Source organism: Neofelis nebulosa, chromosome 3 (genome assembly GCF_028018385.1).
Source record: "Neofelis nebulosa isolate mNeoNeb1 chromosome 3, mNeoNeb1.pri, whole genome shotgun sequence".
NCBI classification, from domain to species: domain Eukaryota; kingdom Metazoa; phylum Chordata; class Mammalia; order Carnivora; family Felidae; genus Neofelis; species Neofelis nebulosa.
The window spans coordinates 203,970,757-203,990,019 of NC_080784.1; the positions used below are offsets into that span (position 1 = coordinate 203,970,757).

The window sequence follows — 19,263 nt, forward strand, 5'->3', positions numbered from 1 at the left end:
AGCATTCCACCACGTGGAAAGAGGATGGATCTGTCCCTGGCTGTGGGATGTGGGGTTTTCTCTCTAAGTCCCATTGGGGGGGGAGGGGGTCCACAGCACCCAAGTCCTAGCACGTCCCTCCTACTTGAGGACTCCAAGAAGTGAAGTCTCGGCTCAAAGGGTGTGGGCATTTTTAAGGCAATTTCCCAATTCTTGCCTCACCAGCCAGGTTCCTCACAACGTGGGTGTGCCCTTCGATTGTCAATCGAATGAGGGGAAATAGCATCTCGTTATTATTTTCATCCGGGTCTCCCCGACAATTCCTGGGAGTCAACTGCCCCTCCGTCATATTTATCGGGAAGGTGTTGCCCACGGTAGGGGTGTCGGTGGTAGCGGGGAGGGGGTGGCCTGTCTCACCATCCTCGAAGGCTGCAGGGCTCACCGGGCCCCCTGCTTCTCACAGCTTCGGCTGTACAGGATTCACCTGTCAATGCCTTCATGGCGCCCCAGCATCCAGGCGGACCAGGCAGGGTGGGGGCCGGGCCCCCCAAGGACCCCCTGGCCACAGGACTCCGGGGTTCCACAATGTACCACTGAAAAGCTCTGACCTGGGTTTTGACCCCTTGTCACACCGACCGGGAAATCTGAAGCTGGGAGAGGGATGGGACTGGTTCCAAGGTCCCACAGAAAGTCACGGGAGGGCCCGCTTTAGACACGGGGCGCCAGCCTCAGCTCAGAGCCATGACGAACATCTTTATTCCCTGACACTGGGGCCCCCTTGGTGGCGAGCTCGTGTCCCCATGCTTGGTGTCAGGCAGGCCTGAAGGCACTATTTACAGCAGGGGTGGTGCCTGGGGCAAGGGGCCCCTCCCGCCCAGACATCCGAGCAGCAGGGGGTGGGGTGGGGGCAGCGCAAAGGACCCCTTTCACGGACTCTCAAGCAGTGACTTAAGGAACAAGAGGGGACGCTGGGGACGAGGCCGTCCCAGCTGACATCAGCCCACGAGGTCCGGCTCAGAAAGGCAGGCCTGTCTGACACACCGCCCAGGGATGACCACCGCGTGAGGTCATGGAACAGCCCGTGTGTGGCCCTGCCATCCGCCCAGCCCCGCTCTGCTCCCCTCCAGGGACGCTGGACACAGAGGGAGCATTGAGAAGAAATGGTGACCCAGAGAAGGGGCCCATCCTCTGGGGGAAGGTCTGAGCAGCCCTGGGCACCCCGCCCCCACGTCCCGGCCATCACCAGGTCCCACGGGTGCCGCCCGCACACTGCCCGCCATCCCACCGCGTCGCCCGGGCAAGCCCGCTCGGGCTCTGCTCCCCCAGCCCCCGGTTGCGTGGCCGGCTTCCCAAGCAGCACTCGAGCTACCGCAGGTGACCCGCCAGCAATCCCCGGCCCTAGGGGACCGGGCGGCCTGGTCGTGTGCTCACCTTGAAGATACATCTCCTCGCCTTCCGCAAACATCCGGCCGCACCTGACACATAGCGCACACAAGGGGTGATAGTGTTTCTCTCCTGCCTGTGGGAAGAACGGAGCAGAGGTGTTTCCGCTGAGGGGAGGGTGGTCAAGGGAGCACGCCCGCACGCGGGGTCCTCAGGAGAAGCAGAGGGTGTGCCGGGGCCTCCCGTGCGCCCCGGGGGCTCGGGACGGCACCACGGAGAGTCCGGGGCCAGTGGGTGCTCCCAGGCTTTCTGGGGTGCTGAGTGGGGGGAGCAGAGACCCAGCCGTGCCGCCCGACGTCCCCAGGGGAGCAGGGCTATCGCCCCGCAAATCCTCACAAGGCAGGGGGGCCCGGTCCCGTCCATCTCTGTAGCTGGCAGGGGGGCGGCGGTGGGGGACGGCAGAGGGGAGGCCGGAGCTAACGTGATTTCCCCAGGTGGAGGCACAGGACGAGTGGGGTGAAAGACGATTAGTCACGGTCCCACGGGTCCCCGTACTGCTCAGGCTTCTCACTTAGCATCTACTATTTTTATAATTCCTAACATCACCATTGGACTAGGTGGAAATATTAACACCGGAATAACCTGAACAGGTTATGGTGGCTGGTCTGGCTTCGTTCTACGTGGTGCAGGGCAATCACCCCAGAAGAGCGTACTGGGCACCTCTTCGTGGCCATACCCTCCACCCTGGGGAAGGCGGGCCGCGCTAAGGCCCGTGCCTCACTCTTTCCCAAAATGGCAAGAAGGCTGAGCATCACTCCCGGGGTGTGAGCCGGTAATAACCGGTTCCCTGAAGGAGCTGGGAGTGGGGGAACCGCATCAGGAACAGCTCCCCCCATCACTGGTGCCCCCGGCGGAAGCCTGGCCCAAGGTGACCCCTGTGCGAGGAGGAATCCAGAGCTCGCTCCCCTCCCGAGTGGGGGTGCCCACGGGCATGGCCCACCGGCGTCTCCGGGCAAAGCGCTAAGATGCTGTGCCACCCCCCCCCCCCCCCCAAAACCCCGTCTGCGGCTCTGAAGCCTCAGGAAGCTGTTCCCCCGGGAGTGCCGCCCCTGCTCCTGCCCGGGGGCCCTGAATGTTCTTTATCTCATCTCAAAGGTGCCTCCTCCTGAAAGCCTCCCGGGCACTCCTCCCTCCTGGGCTCCTGCAGTTCCCTCTTCCCCACCTGGGGGGCAGGGCCCCGCCACGGCCACTGCTAGTTGTGGGGGTCTGTCCGGGGAGCAGGTCACGCGGAATGGCAAAGCAGCCATTCCGGGGACTTAAAAAATGTTTTTAATGTTTATTTATTTTCAGGAAAGAGAGAGAGAGACAGAGCGTGAGCGGGGGAGGGGCAGAGAGAGAGGGAGACGCAGAATCCGAAGCAGGCTCCAGGCTCCGAGCTGTCGGCACAGAGCCCGACGCGGGCCTCGAACCCACGAACCACGAGATCGTGACCTGAGCCCAAGTCGGACGCCCAACCGACTGAGCCCCCCAGGCGGCCCTGCAGTGATTTAAACATTGTGCCCCTGGACCTGTCCTCACACCCACCTCACCCAGGCCCCCCCTTCACCCTGGGTGGGGGGCGGACTCTGTGACCTCAAACAGCAGGAGTTCTGTGACAGCCACGTGCAGGAGAAAGCTCGCCCTGGAGGGAAAACAGACCGTGGGGTGTACACGAGGCGTCTACGAGTCAGGTCTACACCTGAGTAGGAGGAGAGAGAAAAATGCGGGGCTGGTTTCTAAGACAACAGGCTCGAAACCCCAACCAGGCAGATGAGACTCATCCGGAGTGGAGACACAGCCCTGGGCCGCTGTGAGGGGGCCGGCCCTGCGTCCACACTCTCTGCCATCCGGGAAGCGCTCCCGTCCCCGGCCTGGCGAACGTCCCCACCTCCAAAAATAACGGCGACTCAGCGACCGTTACTACAGCTCGAGCAGAGGCCCTTTTGCGCACCAACCTGTCTCCACCCTCCAGAAGCCCCACGAGGCACATTATTGTCCTCATTTTCCGCATGGTGCACAGAGAGGTGGAGGAAGCTGGGGAAGGTCACACAGCACACAGGTGGCAGAACAGCCTGGCGGTCCCGGCTCCAGGGTGCTGACCCCGACCTCACATGCCCCCCGGTCCCCGCCCTAGGCAATCAACACGGAGACTCCCTGAGCGCGAGTCGAGAAACAGACGCTGAAGAGTACGGATTCCATTCGCGTGAAGTTCAGGATGAGGCAGACGAGTCTGCTTTGTCAGGGTGCTGGCTGCCCCCGGGGGTCCCGGGGGGCTGGGCACATCCTCCTTCCTGACCTGGGTGCCGGGCACACCCACGAGTCTGGCTTGTGGGCATTCACCAAGCTGCGCACGTGTGATCTGCGCACTCCTCTGTGGGACATGCCAGCAAGAGCCGAGACTGTACGTCTCCTAGAGGAGGACACGGGAGCACATCTTTGCGACCCCAGATTTAGCAACAGAGCCCTGGGTTTGACACCAAAGGCATGAGCAGCAACAACGAAAACAGATTCTTTTTTTCACGAAAATTAAAAGTATCGCGCATCTGAGGACGCTGTCGGGAACGTGGAAAGACAGCCCGTAGAAGGGGAGAAAACATCTGACATCGTAGATCTGACGAGGGCTTCGCATCCAGAATAGAGACTTCTCACAGCCCAGCAGCAAAGAGAAGACCGGTCCAATGAGAAAACGGGCAAAGGACCGGAAGAGCCGTTTTTCCAGAGAAGGTGCACAAACGGCCAGGAAGCACGTGGAAGATGCCCCCACGCACATCGCCATCGCGGAGGGAGTGCAGATCCAAACCCCAACGAGAGGCCGCTCCGCACCCGTGAGGGCGGCTGTAATCAAAGCGAACCGAGCCAGAGCGGGAAGTCAGCGCCGGCGAGGACGTGGGGCAGCCGGGGCCCCCGTGCACCTGCGGCAGGGACGTGACTGGGGCAGCGCCCGGCGCCTGGGAAGGTGACACAGTTACCACGTGACCCAGCAGTTCTGCTGGTGGGAGTGAGAAAACCGACGGTCGTGGTAAGCAAAGCAAACCCAGGTCTGCCCCGCAGCCCGCGTGTGAACGTCCACGGCAGCGATTTTCAGAGGCCACAGGGTGCAAACGGTCCAAACTGTGGCCCATCCACACAACGGAATATTAGCCAGCCTTAGAAGGGAAGGAGACCTGACTCGCGGGGCCCCTGATGTCAAGGTGGGACGCCAGAGCTCTGTCTCCGCCACGTGAGGACACAGGGAGAATCTGGTGGCCGTCTGCGGTCCGGGGGGGGGGGGGGGGGGGGACTGTCCCCAGGAACCGAATGGGCCGGCACCTGAATTGTGGCTTGCTGCGCAGGGAAGGACGCGGCCTGGGGTCTCAGCACACAGGGTCCAGCGTGGCTGCAGCAGCCCCAGCAGCCCAGGACGGGCGATAGAGTCAAACGTCAAGGCGCCCTCACTCCTCGTATCAACCCCCACCACGGCCACAGTGACCGGACATTCCTCGTCATCGGAACGCTGCCGCACCCCTGCTCTCACAGGCGTCTCCTCCCAGTTGCCACGCAGGAAAGGCCTCGAACGCCAGTGCCCGTCGCCCATCCCCCCGCCGGGCAGGTGGCCCAGCCCCTTGCCAGGTGGGTCTCTCAAGATGGCTCAGGTGTTTTTAAAGAATATTAAAAGCCCATGAGATTTTTCGGTGCGTGGTTTTAAAAAGATGTCTTGTGCCTTCTGACAAGCGGCTGTCATCGTTAATGAGACAGAACAACGCTTATCAGGAATACAGGAACTCTGGCTCCAGGGGCACGCAAAAAACACCGTGTCTTACTCAGAACCAAGTGGGAGCCGAGCCTGGAGCACAGCCCACGGCCGGCACGCAGGGGTGACCAGCACTGGGGACCGGGGGCAATGCCTCTGGGCTCCAGAGACCCCCGCCCCTCCCTCCCTCACCCGGCCACAGCAGCACAGAGGGACAGCCCTCGACCGTGACATGCCCGGCACGTGTGAGGCAGGCGTCCCCTCATCCCTGGATTCCAGACCGCCGAGGGCGGGGCCTGTGCCGCGTTGAGGCCCCCCACCAGGCCACACGGCTCCCGGGGGGGCCGGGCATCCACATCCTCCAGCCCGATTCAAAGCTGAGTTTCCTCGTTGACTGCCTAGAACTGAGTCCGGATCTTAAAAGGCCTCGTCACCAGCCGACATAACGAAATCTACGTCGAAGCTCATCAAAACCTTCGGCCGGAGCCGCACAGACTTCCCAGGGCAGCTGCACAAATGCCCTCCTGCCGGGAGCCACCCCCCCCCCCCCCCCCCCCCGCAAGAAGCCCAGCTCCTCGCCATGCGGGGCCAGGCAGGCCAAGCGCTGGGCCATCTGCAGCCCCCTGCCCAGAGGGGAGCCCTGACCTCACCCCCTGCCACTCTCCCGTGGCTGACCCCACGTGTTCATGCTCAGGGTGGGGTCTCTGCCCGGAACGCATGTCGCCGGGCTGAGCCAGCTCGCTCCCTCGCGCTCCCTCTCCTTCTCCCGCTCCCTCTCCCTCGTTCCCGCCGTCGAGCCCCATCTAGGTCATGCCCTTCAGGAGCACCGCACGCTGTCCCCTTGTTCTCCACGGTCCCCCAGGCCCTGGAGCAGAGCCACGTGCAGGAGTGGGCTGGTAGAGACAAGTTGTTCCTAAGTGGCCCCTACAGGACAAAAGGAGGGTTTGGACCAAGTGAGTGTGGGAGCAAATGAATCATCCCTTCTACCTTTGGGTGTGTCCGTGGGCATATCAGCGTATCACGGCTCTAAGAGGCCCTCAGCAAAGGCCTCTGCTCAGTGCCCTTGCCCGGCACCTCAGACCCAGAAGACCAGGGGACACGGCCCCACCGGCGTAGATGCAGTGGGAAGGGTAAAGACCCAGGCTCCCATTCGTTACTGGATGCACGAGCAGGGGCACGGTATCAGGCTAAGAGCACGTCGCACACTGGGTCTCTGTCTGTGTGTGTCAGTGTGTGCCTGTATCCGCGTGTATATCTGGGTGTATCTGCGTGTATCTGTGTGTGCCTGTAATGTGTGTCTATACCTGCGTGTGCCCCTGTATCTGTGTGTGTATTTGTGTGTGTGTGTGTGCCTGTGTTCATCTGTGTACGTGTGTGCACAACCTAAAATGGTGATTTCTAAATGCCAACGGTAGTTAGTCTGGGTGATGTCATTTATTACGGATGATTTTTCAGTTTACTCTATGATAAACAGGTATTGGTTCTGAATATGTTTGTTAAATAAATACAGTCATTAAATTGCAAAAAGAGGGGGAGAAGGTAGGGCCTGGGGAAGTTGGCTTTGCTTCTGTCCTGAGATAATGCATTTATTTCTTTGGAACATATGGTTTGTTTTCTCCCAGTGATAAAAGTCACACCCGCGTAGGAGGGCAAAATGGGACATGCCGAAGGAAGACAAGAGAAAGCAAGTAACCGATGCCCCGCAGTGACAGCGGTGGTTTACGTGAAGTGCAGAAACGTTTAGCTGGCTGCCTGACCCAGGGTGGGAGCTGGCCAGGGTGCCCCCTCCCACCAGGGCTCCTAGCGGGGAGGCATCGAGCCCAGGCTCCAGCCCGGGGGGGGGGGGGGGGGGAGTGGGGGAGGACACAACGCATGTTCAGAGGGTCTGTAGGTGAGTGGTGGGTTGAGGGAGATGGAAAGACGGGAAGGCAGGCAGGGGGAGGGAGAGAGGGAGGGAGGAATTCATTAGTGGTCCCAGAGGTACCCTGGGCTTCTGGTTACCATGGAGACAGGCAGGCTGCACCAGGCAGGTGGGGCTCAGACAGCAGCAAGGCAGGGGTTAAGGAGGGCAGGGCCAGTCCCCGCCCCCGCCCACTCCCACCTGTGCAGGGAAGCATTCCGGCCAAAGGAGAATAAGGCAGGGGTGGGGTGATGGGGAGGACTGAGCCAGGGACTCTCCCTCACTCAGCACCCCCTTACCAGACTCTGGTCTAGCTGGTCTGGCTGACACCGCTGTCCCTGGCAGGCAGTTCTCCAGCCACCTTTTAGCCCGGGGCCCCCACCCCTACCCCAGCCCTCCCCACACTCCCAGACGCCCGTCTCGGCAGTAGGGTGGGGGCAGACGGCCCCTGCGAGTCCCCACCAGACCCACGAGGCTCCTCCACCTGCGCCCCAGCGCGCGGCAGGGGACGCCCCGAGACACGCAGGATGCAAGAAAACACGCAGAAAGGGAGGCTGCAGATTTGGGAGTAGCTGAGGCAGGGGGAGGAAGGGCCCCACCGTCGCCACCGAACGCACACTTCGCAGGCAGACAGGCGGGCTCTGGGGCGCCCGGCACTGACATGGCATGCTGCCGGATGCACACAGACGCGGCACAGATCGATGGCTCCCGCGGGCGGGGAGGGGGGCCCGGGCTGCTCTCCGGCTCGGGCTCCGAGGGCAGGAAAGCTCTGAGTGTGACACGCATCTCACGGGAGGACAGAATGGGGTGGGGGGGACGACAGGGGCATCGGGAGGGTCTCACCTGGCCGACGTGGCCCAGCTCCTCGCGAGCCCACCCTCCTGCAACCCGGCGTGGCTCCTCGGCCTCACCACCTGCCCTCCGAAGCGCCCGGCCAGGCTCCCTACCTGCACGGGGTCCTCGCGACGGAGCCCGGTCCGATCGGCCGGCCCCCGCTGCCCCTCTCCAGCGCCCGCGCCCCAGACAGTCAGCTGGAACGGACGGCGTGCCCGTGAGGACGGCCAGCCCCCGCCTTCAGCCAGCGGTCCGGATCCTCTCCCTTCTTTCTCCTGCCACCCGCCACCGGCCGCCCCCAAGAGCCCACGGCCCGCCCGGCGGGGCGCCAGCACGCTCCGGGCCAAGTTCAGGTGACGCCGCCGTGGCGGCTGCTCCCCTTCCGCGGAATCGGGCTCGTCTCTGCCCGCCCGCAGCTGCCACCTCGCGAGGAGGCTGCTCAGAGCTTTGCAGAGCCCGCCGACTCAGCCGCGCCAGGGAGCTCGCAAACAAAAGCATGAATCTTCCCCGGGAGGCCCCGTATCCTCCACCGACGAGGAGGAAAACCCGGACCTGTTTTTCTCCTGCTCTTCGCAATGAGGACGGTCCCCCGCCTGAGGGCAAACCGGAGTGCACCGGAGGGGCTCAGGCACCGAGCCCCCACGTTCTGTATTTGGCCCAGCGTTAAGCATCAGGCCCCGCGGTGCAGACGGGGTCACCCTTCCCCCTCGACCCCTCAAGGGGAGCCCCGCCGACTGCCCGGTGACAGTAAGGAAGCCCCCAGCCCCCGTTACTGGGCTGGAGAACACTTCACACACGACGTCTCATTGAATCCCTGAGGTTCTGGAGTGTTCTCTGGGTCAGGGCAGGCAGCAGGGTCGAGGCCAGGTGTCCACCCCTGCCCCAGGGCACAGTGACCGGAGCCCACGGTTGCCAGGAAGCAGGCCAGGCTAGATCCACACTCGTGCCACAGAGCAAGAGCTCAGCGCCCCCCGAGCCCGAGACGCACCCCGCTGGCAGCCGTCAGGTGTCCCAGGGGGGCACGGTGCTAACACCCAGTGCAAAGCAGCGTTCACACCCCGCGAGGGGACTGGACGGCACCGGGAGCCCGGGGCGGCCTGGGTTCCAGTCTGACTCTGCCACCTGCTTGGAGGTGGCCGACGGCCCAGCACAGATGCGCGGGGAGCCCAGGAGAGAGCGGACGGTCGGGACCAAACTTCGCGGGGAACGGAGAGAAACGGTTTGAGCTGCTGGCCGTGGAGTCCTGTCCCCAATATTTATGGCGCCACGTGGAACCCCAGAGAGGGCGTAGCCTCCGTCCACAGATTCGGAGAGTGTGGGTATAAGCGTTAGGTATGGTCACTACCCCGCTAACAGGGTAAAAGACGCCCTCAGACTAAATGCCAACAGTTTTGTCACGTGACCCGCATGCCCAGACAGAGCTGAAGGTCAAAGACCCCGTGTGGAACCAGGCAGCGCGTGGAAAGCGGCTACGACGCAGGCGTTGGGGTCCACTCAGCCGTCGGAAAGACCAGCTTCAAGGGCCGGAAGAAAGTCACGAGAGCGAGCGAGGACCCACGCTCCCAGCTGTCGAACCAGCTCGGATTCCACAGAGACTACACTCACCGTGGGGGATGGGACACCAAGCTCTGCAGGTAAGAGGGTAAATTAGAATGATCTTTCTGGAAAGCGCTTTGCAAGCATCAAGACTCTTGTAAAGTTCATAGTTGTTGGCTGAACTTTGACATTTCTGGGAATAAATCTTAAGAAAAATTAGAAATGCAAAAAAAAAAAAAACAGATGTTCATCTCAGTGCTGTTTATTGTAGTAAAAAAAGAAAGAAAAGAAGACTAGGAAGCCATGCTCCGTCTGACAATAAACCATCAGCTTACTGGGTTCTGGAATAGTCCTAGGGCGGAAGATAACGCAAGACGGAGCCACGCTCAGTATGGACGCGCCTTGAAAACCCGCCCCGTGAGAAAGCAGCCAGTCAGAGGGCCACACCCTGACCCTGACCCCCATTTGTCACACCCTGACAAATGGGGCCGTCTGACCCCATTTGTGTGACTGTGCAGAACAGGTAAGTCTAGAGAGACAGAGGCTGTGGTGTCAGGGCTGGGTGGGGCGGGAACAGCCAGGACGTCGGGTTCTCCTGGAGGTGCCGGAAATGCTCTAAAACAACGGCACGAGGTGCATGCGTCGATGCAGAAACTGACGGCCACAGAGCCGCACGTGAGCTATGTTCCAATCGAGCGGTTTGAAAAAAGGCCCATGCAAATGGGTGACGGGCGTTGAGGAGGGCACGTGTTGGGACGAGCACTGGGTGTCGTATGGAAGCGATGAAACACGGGCATCTACCCCCAAAACCAGGAGCACACTCTACACCCTGTGTGTTAGCCACCTTGACAATGAATTAGATTAAGAGTAAATAAATAAAAATAAAAAATAAAAAAAAAATTTTAAAGCCCATCTTACAAAACAAAAACGAAAACAGGAGAATCTGCTAAGGAGGAAATGTGAACCGGACAGAATCAGGATATGACGTACAAACAGTTTGGTCTGAACTGTAATTACGTCAAGAGAGAAAAAACTGGAAGGAAACCAGCCGAGAAGCGAAGCTACCCCGGATCACATTACCCGCGGCTCTCCCCTTCTCTGTACTCTGCACCCTGTCCCCAGTCCGCACGCGTGTGACCACACCCATCCTCGGGCCCCTCCGCAGAGGCAGGGCTGCCCCCACCATGCTGGCCTCCAGGGTTTCCCACCCCGGGAATGAGGAGAGGGGCAGGTCTGCTGCCTGTGGGTGTGATACCCCTCTCCCCTCTCCCCTTCCCACCCCTGGGTGCAGGGGCAAGAGAGGGCTGGGGTGGAAAGAGGTGGGGCTGAGGGCCTGCAGCAACTCTGTCCCCGCCACTCAGATGCCAGGTGTAATTTCGAGAAAAGCAACTCAGAGTTCCAGGTATGATTCCACTGCAGCACCTGAGACCCCGCTCGTGGGCCAGGCACTGGCTGTGGGTACAGGCAGGGCAGACATCCTTGGGGACGCGAGGGGCACCCCACGTGTCCCACTGTCCCTGGCCCCCAGGCACTCCCTGGCTCAAAAGCCTTTGTCGGGGATGGCCGGGGGGGGGGGCCCTATCTTCCCGCCCCCGGGAGCTCCTCTGTGACCCCCCTCCCTGTCCCCTGAGGCCCCCGTCACCTGTGCCTTCCCCATGGACAAAGCCAAGGAGGGGCTGAAGAATGGATACGGGGACGAGCTGGGTCTGACGACCAGGTGGCTGGGGTTCGGTCGTCCCATGAGATGTATCTTGGGAACAAATGTACCGAAGTGCATGATATATGTTACTTCCACAAAGAGACACAGCCACGTAACTCCCACCGGGATCAAAAGACACAGCGTGGGCACCCCAGAAAGCCTGCCTGCCCCGTGGCTGCTGTGCGACCGGGCCTGCCGGGAGACCACTCTAGGCTTCCTACGGGCACCCGGTCCTGCCTCCTGGACCTCCTCCAGGTCTCAGACCCCCATCTAGATGCGGAAGGGCTGGACCCAGATCTCAACCCTTCCCACCGACTCCATCAGCTCGCAGAGGGCACAGGGGAGACTGTCCGGAGAGGGCTTCCTGGAGGAGGTGGCCCCCAGCGAGCAGGCCCCGGAAGTCTGAGGAAGCTGTCTTCCGGCAGAGCCGAGAGGAGTGAGGAGGCAAGGGCTCGGGGGCTCGTATCCTTGCGCGCACACACAGGAACACGGGGCTCCGCGCGAGGCGCAGAGCAGGACCTGCCCGGAGAGGGCGCCCGGAGGCCCACTCACCTCCAGCACGTGCCCCGTGATGTACTTCTCACAGCCGTCACAGCGGATGCCGAACTTGGTGTGGTAGTCGGTCTCGCAGTAGGGCAGCCCGTCCCTGCAACGAGACGGGCGGTCAGGACGCGCGGGGGCTTCACCCCGGGGCCCCCGAGACCCCACAGCCGTTGCCAACGAGAGGGACCGCGTCAAAGGGGGAAACGCCACTTCCTCCTACTCCAGATGGCCACCATCAGCGTTTCCTGGGCGCTTTGGGTGCCAGCACACCTCCTCCACCGCCGCCCTGGCCCCACGAGAAATGCCGGGAAGAGGGGCCCGTTTTACAGGGGCAGAAACGGAGGCGCACAGAGCGGGGCGCCCCGGGCCCAGCGGTGGAGCTGGGAGGCTCAGCTGAGAGAATAAAAGCCGTATCTGGGAAATCGAAGATGTTTCCAGGGACGTGGCTCTTGCTTCCGGTTCATTCTGTCCCACGTTCGGCATCTGGGTGGGAGGCGGCCTATTTACTCAGCAGGTGGCTTCCCGCTCCCTCCGAAAGGGGTCCGGGCTGCCCTACGAGACCACGAGCCACAAAGGGTGTGTGACGAAGCATCAGGGCCTGGTACTTGGGCTGGAGTGGGACGACCCTCGCTGTCCCCGGCTGTGGTGGCAGAGGCATCCGGCTGCGAGGGAGGGAGCGGGAGGGCCACAGGGCACGCGTATCTGCCGCGGGTGCTGTTCGTGGTGTGGGGCACACCGCGTGTGGGGCACTGCTCCCGAGTACTGGGCGGGCTTGGGCGGGCTTTGGTCCGGTTTTCGGGGTGCTGACGAGGGAACACAGTGCAGGCACGTCGCCCGGCACAGCATGGGACACATGGTGGGAGCCCCTCTACCAGCGACTGCAATGACTATTTTGAGGTCAACACAGCACGGCGGGAGGCCGTGTGGCGGCGAAGTGAACAGGCTTGCCCTCAAACGCCAAGGCCCAGCTGTGTGCCCCTGGGCAGGTCACTTAACCTCTCTGAGCCTCAGCTTCCCCAGCTGTGAAATGGGAGAGGTGACCGTAAGGTCTAAAGAAGAGAAGGTGTGGTCAGCGCCTAGCACAGGGCAGGCACTCGCCAACTGGTGGCCGAGGCCGCTGTCGTTGCTGACCGGGGCTGGCCCTCGGCCCCGCCCAGCGGGAGTCGGGCGCAGAGGCCACGGGCACGCGGGGACACCCGCTGCCCCAGGGCATCCCCCCTCCCCCCACTGCTGAAGCTGCCACGTCCCTCCCAGTGTGGTCGTGACTGGTTTCCAGGTTTCCAGCTGCCGACAGGGGTAAGCTTCTCGAGCTGTGGGGAGACCACAGCTAATGCCGCTGTCTTTCCCTCAAAGCTCTGGACCTTCTGTTGGCCCCAAGGCCTCAGGCAGGAGAGGAAGGGTGGGGGGGGTGGGGTTCAAGCCCCTGGGGTCGCGGTGGCCGCAGGGCATTTCTCCGACCCCCCCCAGCCTCGGAGGGAGGAAGCGCTGCCTTCCAGCAGAGGAGCCTGTAAATCGAGCCCTCAGGATCTGCTTTCAAAGGCCTGCTGACCTCAGGGCCCCTGTTATCCCCCACTGGGAGCGGTTGTGCCCCAAACCCAGGAGGTTCAAAGATAACGTCTCCATGGCAACACCCACGCAGCCTCCCTGACAATTCTGGGACAGCTCTGAAGGCCGCTGAGTGACAGGCGTGCGTGTGGGTGGGCTCCAGAGGCAGCCAGCGCTGGGGGCTGGGCGCTCGCTATGGTGCCTTCGAGGGCTCGGCCTCCAGGGCTGCCCTCACGTGAGTCACCCCTTCCTTTACTACGACAGAGGCACGGCCGGTACCTCCCCCAGCCCCATCCAGCCTGGATCATCTTGGCTTGGGGGCTTTAACTGAAAACGTTTTGTTCTGAGAGAAGCGTGCCCTCTCACGCAGCCGTGAGGAAGGAGACGGAGGGACCCCGCGCCCCCTTCGCCCCGTTGCCCCCGGGGTGGCCTCGTGCAGCACGAGAGCACCAGAGCAGCTGGCACGTCGGCGGCCTGATTCCGATTCCCCGGGTGTGGCCGGTACTCCTGCGTGAGGGTGTGCGTGCACGCGGGGTTCACTCTGCGCGGTTCCCCCGCACAGTGGGTTCCTGTGACAGACCCGCTCCCTCCGGCATCAGGAGCCAGCAGGGTTCCCCATGTTAGCGGCCCACAGCGCCCCCTGACTTGCAGGAAGGAGACTGCACATCTCAGCTCCCCCCCGACTCTGTGCCACGGTGGGGTCTTCCCTGACTCAGTCCACCGATCCCAGCAAACGCACCCCTCCCTGGCAAGCCAGCTGCTCCTGCTCGGGGCTGACCACCCCCCCGCCCCCAGAGGTTCCCTCTGCACGGCCTTCTGATGAGATGTGCCCTCCGACCCCCACGCAAACCAGCCATCACTGCATCCGGGCTGCACGCGTGGGGACACCGGGCCGGCCAGTGGGGAGCTGCCCAATGCCCAGGGACCGCCCAAGCTGTTGTGTGGGGCTGAGCCACCACGTCGGTGACAGCTGAGGCTGGTCAGCCCTCGCCCCCTCGCTCCCGCAGCTGGCGCTCGGTGCACTCTGCAGGCGATCCAGGCGCCACGGGAGGGTGACACCCGGGGACGGGTGTAGGGAGGCATCTTACAAAGGCTAAGGTGGGGGCCCCGGTCTCTGCTTCGATCCACGGAAACACTTTGGAGGCGAGGCTGGTGGGAGGGGGTACCGGGGGGAGGGGGGACAGACACGCAGGGGCCTGGGCCGCGCGGGCCACGGGGCAGCCGCGGCCCCGGGAGGCACCGTCAGCACAGGCAGACGCGGGAGGGCCGACCACTCACTTGCTGATGTATTCCGCGTCCAGCTGTTTCCCACACGTCTCGCACTTAAAACAGCCCAAGTGCCAGTGTTTGTCCAAAGCCACCAGGGACTGGCCGTTTTTAATTTCCGTGCCGCAGCCCCCGCAACCTGAAAGAAAGAACAGGACACAGACATGGCCATCGTGGGCCAGGAGGCATGGGGGCCTATCCCGCCGGGCCTCCGGGCCCAGAAGTGCCCACGGTCTGTGGGAGGGGACAGAGAGGACAGTCCAGCTGGCTGTGCTGGAGGGACCCTGCTACACGCCAGCCGGCACAAGTGCCGAGAAACGAGCCACCAGGTTTGTCTCCGCAGGCATTGAGCGCCGACTGCATGCAGCCTGGGCTGGGAGCTGGAAGGGCCCTGCCTTGCAGAGGGTGGGGCCAGGGCCTGGCAGCGGGTGTGTCCTGGGACAAGACCACACTGCAGGGTGGGGGCCGCCTGGAGGGGCGGGCAGCGCGTCCTCCTCTGTCTTAAAGCAGAGTGAACCTAAGTGACCCGGCCAACGTGCCCTCCGAGGAAATGCACTGCATTAGGGAGGTCTGAGCTGTCACCCCTGCCATTCCTTCCTCTGGGCCCTCGCCTGCTCTGATGCCCCCCCAGGAAGCCCTCCCGACCCACTTGTCTGGACCTCCTCCCGTGGCCGTCTGTACCCGATGCAGACATCGGCATCCCCGATACGGACCGCCCCGTCCCCACCTGTGCTCCAGGCCTCAGCCCACGTCTGAGCCGGGCCCCGGTCGGTCAGCCTGGGGGGCCCCTCCCTTGGTGGACCGCCCCCAGGTGATACGCACCCCTCACCCTGTGGTCCCCGCCCATCGGGGCACTGGCCTCCCCACGCCCCCGCTGCCCCTCCCAGTGTGCCCCTCCCTGCTCAATGGCCCCTGGGTCCCAGGCCCGCCCCTCAGCGCGTAGGCCTCTGAGGCCTGGCCTGGGGACCGCACGGGGGTCCCCAGCCAGTGTCACCTGTGCTGAAGGATGACGGGGTGGAGCCAGGCCAGGGGAGCCTGGGGCACAGACACTGGCGGCATCGCCTGCCTGGGGTGTGTGTGTGTGTGTGTGTGTGTGTGTGTGTGTGTGTGTCTGCGTCTTTGTGTGAATGTGTGTGTGTGCAAACAATGGGACCCTGTGCGTGAATGTGTGCGTGACAATATTGTATGTGTCTGTGTGCACACATAGGAATGTGTGTCTGTTTCTGTATGAATGTGTCCCTGTATGAGTGTGTCTGTGTGTGTATGTGAATATGTCTGTATCTGTGTGTGAGCACGTCCCTGTGTGTGAGCGTGTGTGTGTGTATCTGGGTGTGTCAGGGGCAGGATGGGCCTCGGGGGCCCCGCAGGGTCCTGATGAGCGGACACAAGGAGAAGGCATCTGGCAAACGGCCCCCACGGCCCACAGGAGCCCGCAGCAACCCCGGGCTCAGCCGAGGGGCTCGCAGGCCGAGCGGGGACCCCGCACCCCGAGATGAGAGAGGGTAGCCCAGGGCGCGACAGGCCCGGCTACCGGTCCTGGCCCCCACGGCTCACGGGGCCGCACTGGGCCGAGCTCTGTCCCCTCTGGGCCCCGTGTCCTCACTGGGGGGGTGGGGGGTGGGGCCATCCCATCGAATGACAAAACACAAAGGCACAGGGTGGCGGGGGGGGGCGGCGCACGGGCCTGGCGCACGGCGGGGGCTCCACAAATGCTCTTCTCCTTGGCAGATGGCCGCGTCCTATTGTTTTCAGAAAAAAAACCATTTGACGCCCACAGAACCGTTGGTCGAGCTCTGGCTTTCCTAAATTATCACACGCAAACTGCGCACCAAACGCCCAAAGAACAGACTCCCGCTCCAAGACTGCGGGCGGGGGAAGCAGGCAGCTCACTCAGCCGGGGCCCCTCGAGGCCCAGCGCGGCCGGCAGCCGGAGAACGCTGGGCCAATGAGTGCGTGCGCGCACGCGTGAATGAATGAGTGGGGACCGAGAGAACGCCCTCCTTTCTCCAGTTCAGGAAGCACCCAGAGCCCCTCCCCAACCTTCGACCTCCGTGGGTCCCCAGCAGCACGGAGGCAACGGCGGCTCGCCAGTTCCGGACTCCCGCGGGCTGGCTTCGACTGCGGGCTCGCCCTGTAAGCTCCACATCACCGCCTGTCGACCGAGGACGGCTGTGCTCCCCAGGGGACGCCTGGCAATGTCCGGACGCACTTTTGATTGTCCCCGCTGGAGGGGGGCATGCCCCAGGCACCTGGCGGGGGAGGCCAGGGCCGCCGCTCGGGGCCCTCCGGCGTGCAGCATGGTCCCACCGCACAGAATCATCCGGCCCCTAGGGGCGCCTGGGTGGCGCAGTCGGTTAAGCGTCCGACTTCAGCCAGGTCACGATCTCGCGGTCCGTGAGTTCGAGCCCCGCGTCAGGCTCTGGGCTGATGGCTCGGAGCCTGGAGCCTGTTTCTGACTCTGTGTCTCCCTCTCTCTCTGCCCCTCCCCTGTTCACGCTCTGTCTCTCTCTGTCCCAGAAATAAATAAAAAACGTTGAAAAAAAAAAAAAAAAAAAAAAAAAAAAAAGAATCATCCGGCCCCAACTGTCAGTGGCTCCAGAGTCAAGAAACCGGGCTTGGAGCCTTAGTTTGCTTCTCTGTAAATGGACTGAGTGAAGGAGCAGGCCACACCGCATTGTGCCCAGGGCCGGGGGGAGGGGGAGGGGGCGGGGGCAGGGTAGCGCAGTGGTTAGAAACCTGGCCCTTGGAGCCTGGCTGCCCTCACCCGCTGTGCGACTGTGGGCTAGTCGCTTGGCCTCTCTGTGCCCGGTACGAAGGGGGTGCATTCTACGGGGCCAACAGCAGTGTAGGCTCACACGCTTGTTATGAGGCCACAGGCCCGTGGATGTGTTTGATAACTGAATAAACGCACAAGAGGCCCAACGCAGTGATTGTTGCCGGAAGACCCGGGGGCCCAGCTCCCTGCGGGAAGCCACCTGAGGACATCTCCCACATTGTCACCCCACCAGCTACCATTTTCGCGCCTGTCCGGCCCCGGGGGGCGGGAGGGGGGGTGTCCAGAGGCTCCCGGAGCGAGCCGGCTGTGTCTGCAGGAGGACGGGGACCCCACACCCACCCCAGCGAGCCTGGGGCAGAGTCTCACTAGTAGTGGGCTGTGAACTCCGAGGCCAGAGCGCTTGCAGGAAGGACCGTTGCCACGGCAACAGCAATCGCCACTCTCCAAACACGACCGGAGCTCAGCATAGCTTTGCACGGCTTTGCAGACGACAGTACAGAACCCCGTGTGATGAATCCCGCCGACAACAGCTGTCGGCAAAGGGGACTGGCTCTGCCGTCACAGCAACGGGCTGAGCCTGGGCCGCTGCCCCAACATGACCCTTCTAGAAAGTTCCAGACAGCTTCCTGTCTGCCCCAAAGCGCTCCCTCCTCTAGCGGACGTGGTCATGAGATCTTCAGCTCTGCCGCTAACTTGCGTGGGACACAGGACGTGTGGGGCGGCCTCTCTGAAGCCCGGCTGTGAACAGGGCGGGGGGGGGGGGAGGGGGGTCATGGTCAAGGCGGGACAGACCCACCGTCACCCACTGGCCCCCAGGTCAAACTGGGTCGGGGAGCAGGGAAGGGCTCAGAGTCGGATCTGAGATTGACTTTTGAAAGCACGGAGCCGACTGACGTCTAAAACTTGAAAATGCCCGACACGTCCTGAGGGGGCCCGTCATTGCTCTGAAAGCCCGGACTGAGTGGAAGGGCCTGGGGCAACGGCAGGGAAAGATAAACCGGATCGAGTGTGCCCCCACGCACCGGGGCTCTGAGCTGAGCTGGCGACACCCACCCCGGACGGCAGCGCGGGGGCGAGAGCGTGTTGACTCCTGGGGGCCGCAGCACCCCCCAAGGCAGACGCACCCTAAGACAGAAGCACCCCATTAAGGGCACAGAGCCGTCACCGTACCCTATTGGGCATGCGACCTCACGGCCTCGCTGCCCCGTTTCCCAGGCAGCAGCGGGCCAGCGAGGGGGCTGGGGTTCCAGGGCCCCACCGCCGACCCCTGAGCACCTGAGCAACGTAGGCTCTTTCGGGCAGAAGACGGGGAAGCCCCAAGGGCCACAGACCACGGGTCTCAGAGGGGAGGGCCGTGGACCCTCACCCCCACCCCCCTTCCTGCTGAGGGTGCACCACCCCTCCTGACTCTGGAGGGGCCTCCAAGCCCCAGCTCCCAGTTCGGAGCTGGAGGCCGGGGAGGGGGGAGCCCAGGGAAGGGAAGCGGGGGGGGGGGGGGGGAGAAGCAAAAAGAGCTCTCGGGGAGGAGACCCTCCTCGGGGCAGCGGGGGAGGCAGCCCGGGGCAGAAGCTGTTGTGCAAGATTCAGAAGGAGTGGTGTCTCCTCCAGGGATGGAACAGCGTGGGCGTGCAGTGCAGAGCGCTTATCCTGTTGCTAAGCAACAGGCACAGGGCCAGAGCCAAGAGGGATGCTGAGGGGCGCTCAGAGCCCCAGGACTCCAGCTGGACTCCGACCTCAACAGCTGCCCGGGGAAGAGCCGCTTCCCCCTTCCGCCCACCGCGCTCCTCCGGCCCCGCGACCTGCGGGCCGACCACGCTGCCGCTCAAGCTTCTCCTGGCATCCCTCACTCAACAGCCATCTATGGCTCCTCATTGCCTCCGGGATGCAGTGGGACTGGGCACGGCTTTGCCATCTGGTGTCCGTCTCTCCCGCTTCATTCCGTCCCTTGTCCCCCCACGTAGCAGCCCCCCGCTGGTCCACTCACAAGGATCGGGTGGCTGCCCGCTCTCTCCCTGTCCTGTAAGTGTCTTCCT

General features: G+C 63.1%; 1 protein-coding gene across 21 annotated transcripts in view; it reads right to left on the reverse strand.

Moving 5' to 3' along the window:
• ABLIM2 (actin binding LIM protein family member 2) overlaps window positions 1-19,263 on the reverse strand; it is a 146,642-nt gene that overhangs the window by 67,828 nt on the left and 59,551 nt on the right. For all 21 annotated transcript variants that reach the window (XR_009259793.1, XR_009259791.1, XR_009259790.1 and 18 more), the window contains 3 exons: window positions 14,467-14,593; window positions 11,653-11,746; window positions 1,411-1,498 (listed from right to left, as the gene is read on the reverse strand). Coding sequence is in view for 3 of the 21 variants with exons in the window: in XM_058723176.1 (XP_058579159.1) it covers window positions 1,411-1,498; window positions 11,653-11,746; window positions 14,467-14,593 (309 nt within the window). In the remaining 18 variants the exon portion in view is untranslated. The remainder of the gene's footprint in view (window positions 1-1,410; window positions 1,499-11,652; window positions 11,747-14,466; window positions 14,594-19,263) is intronic.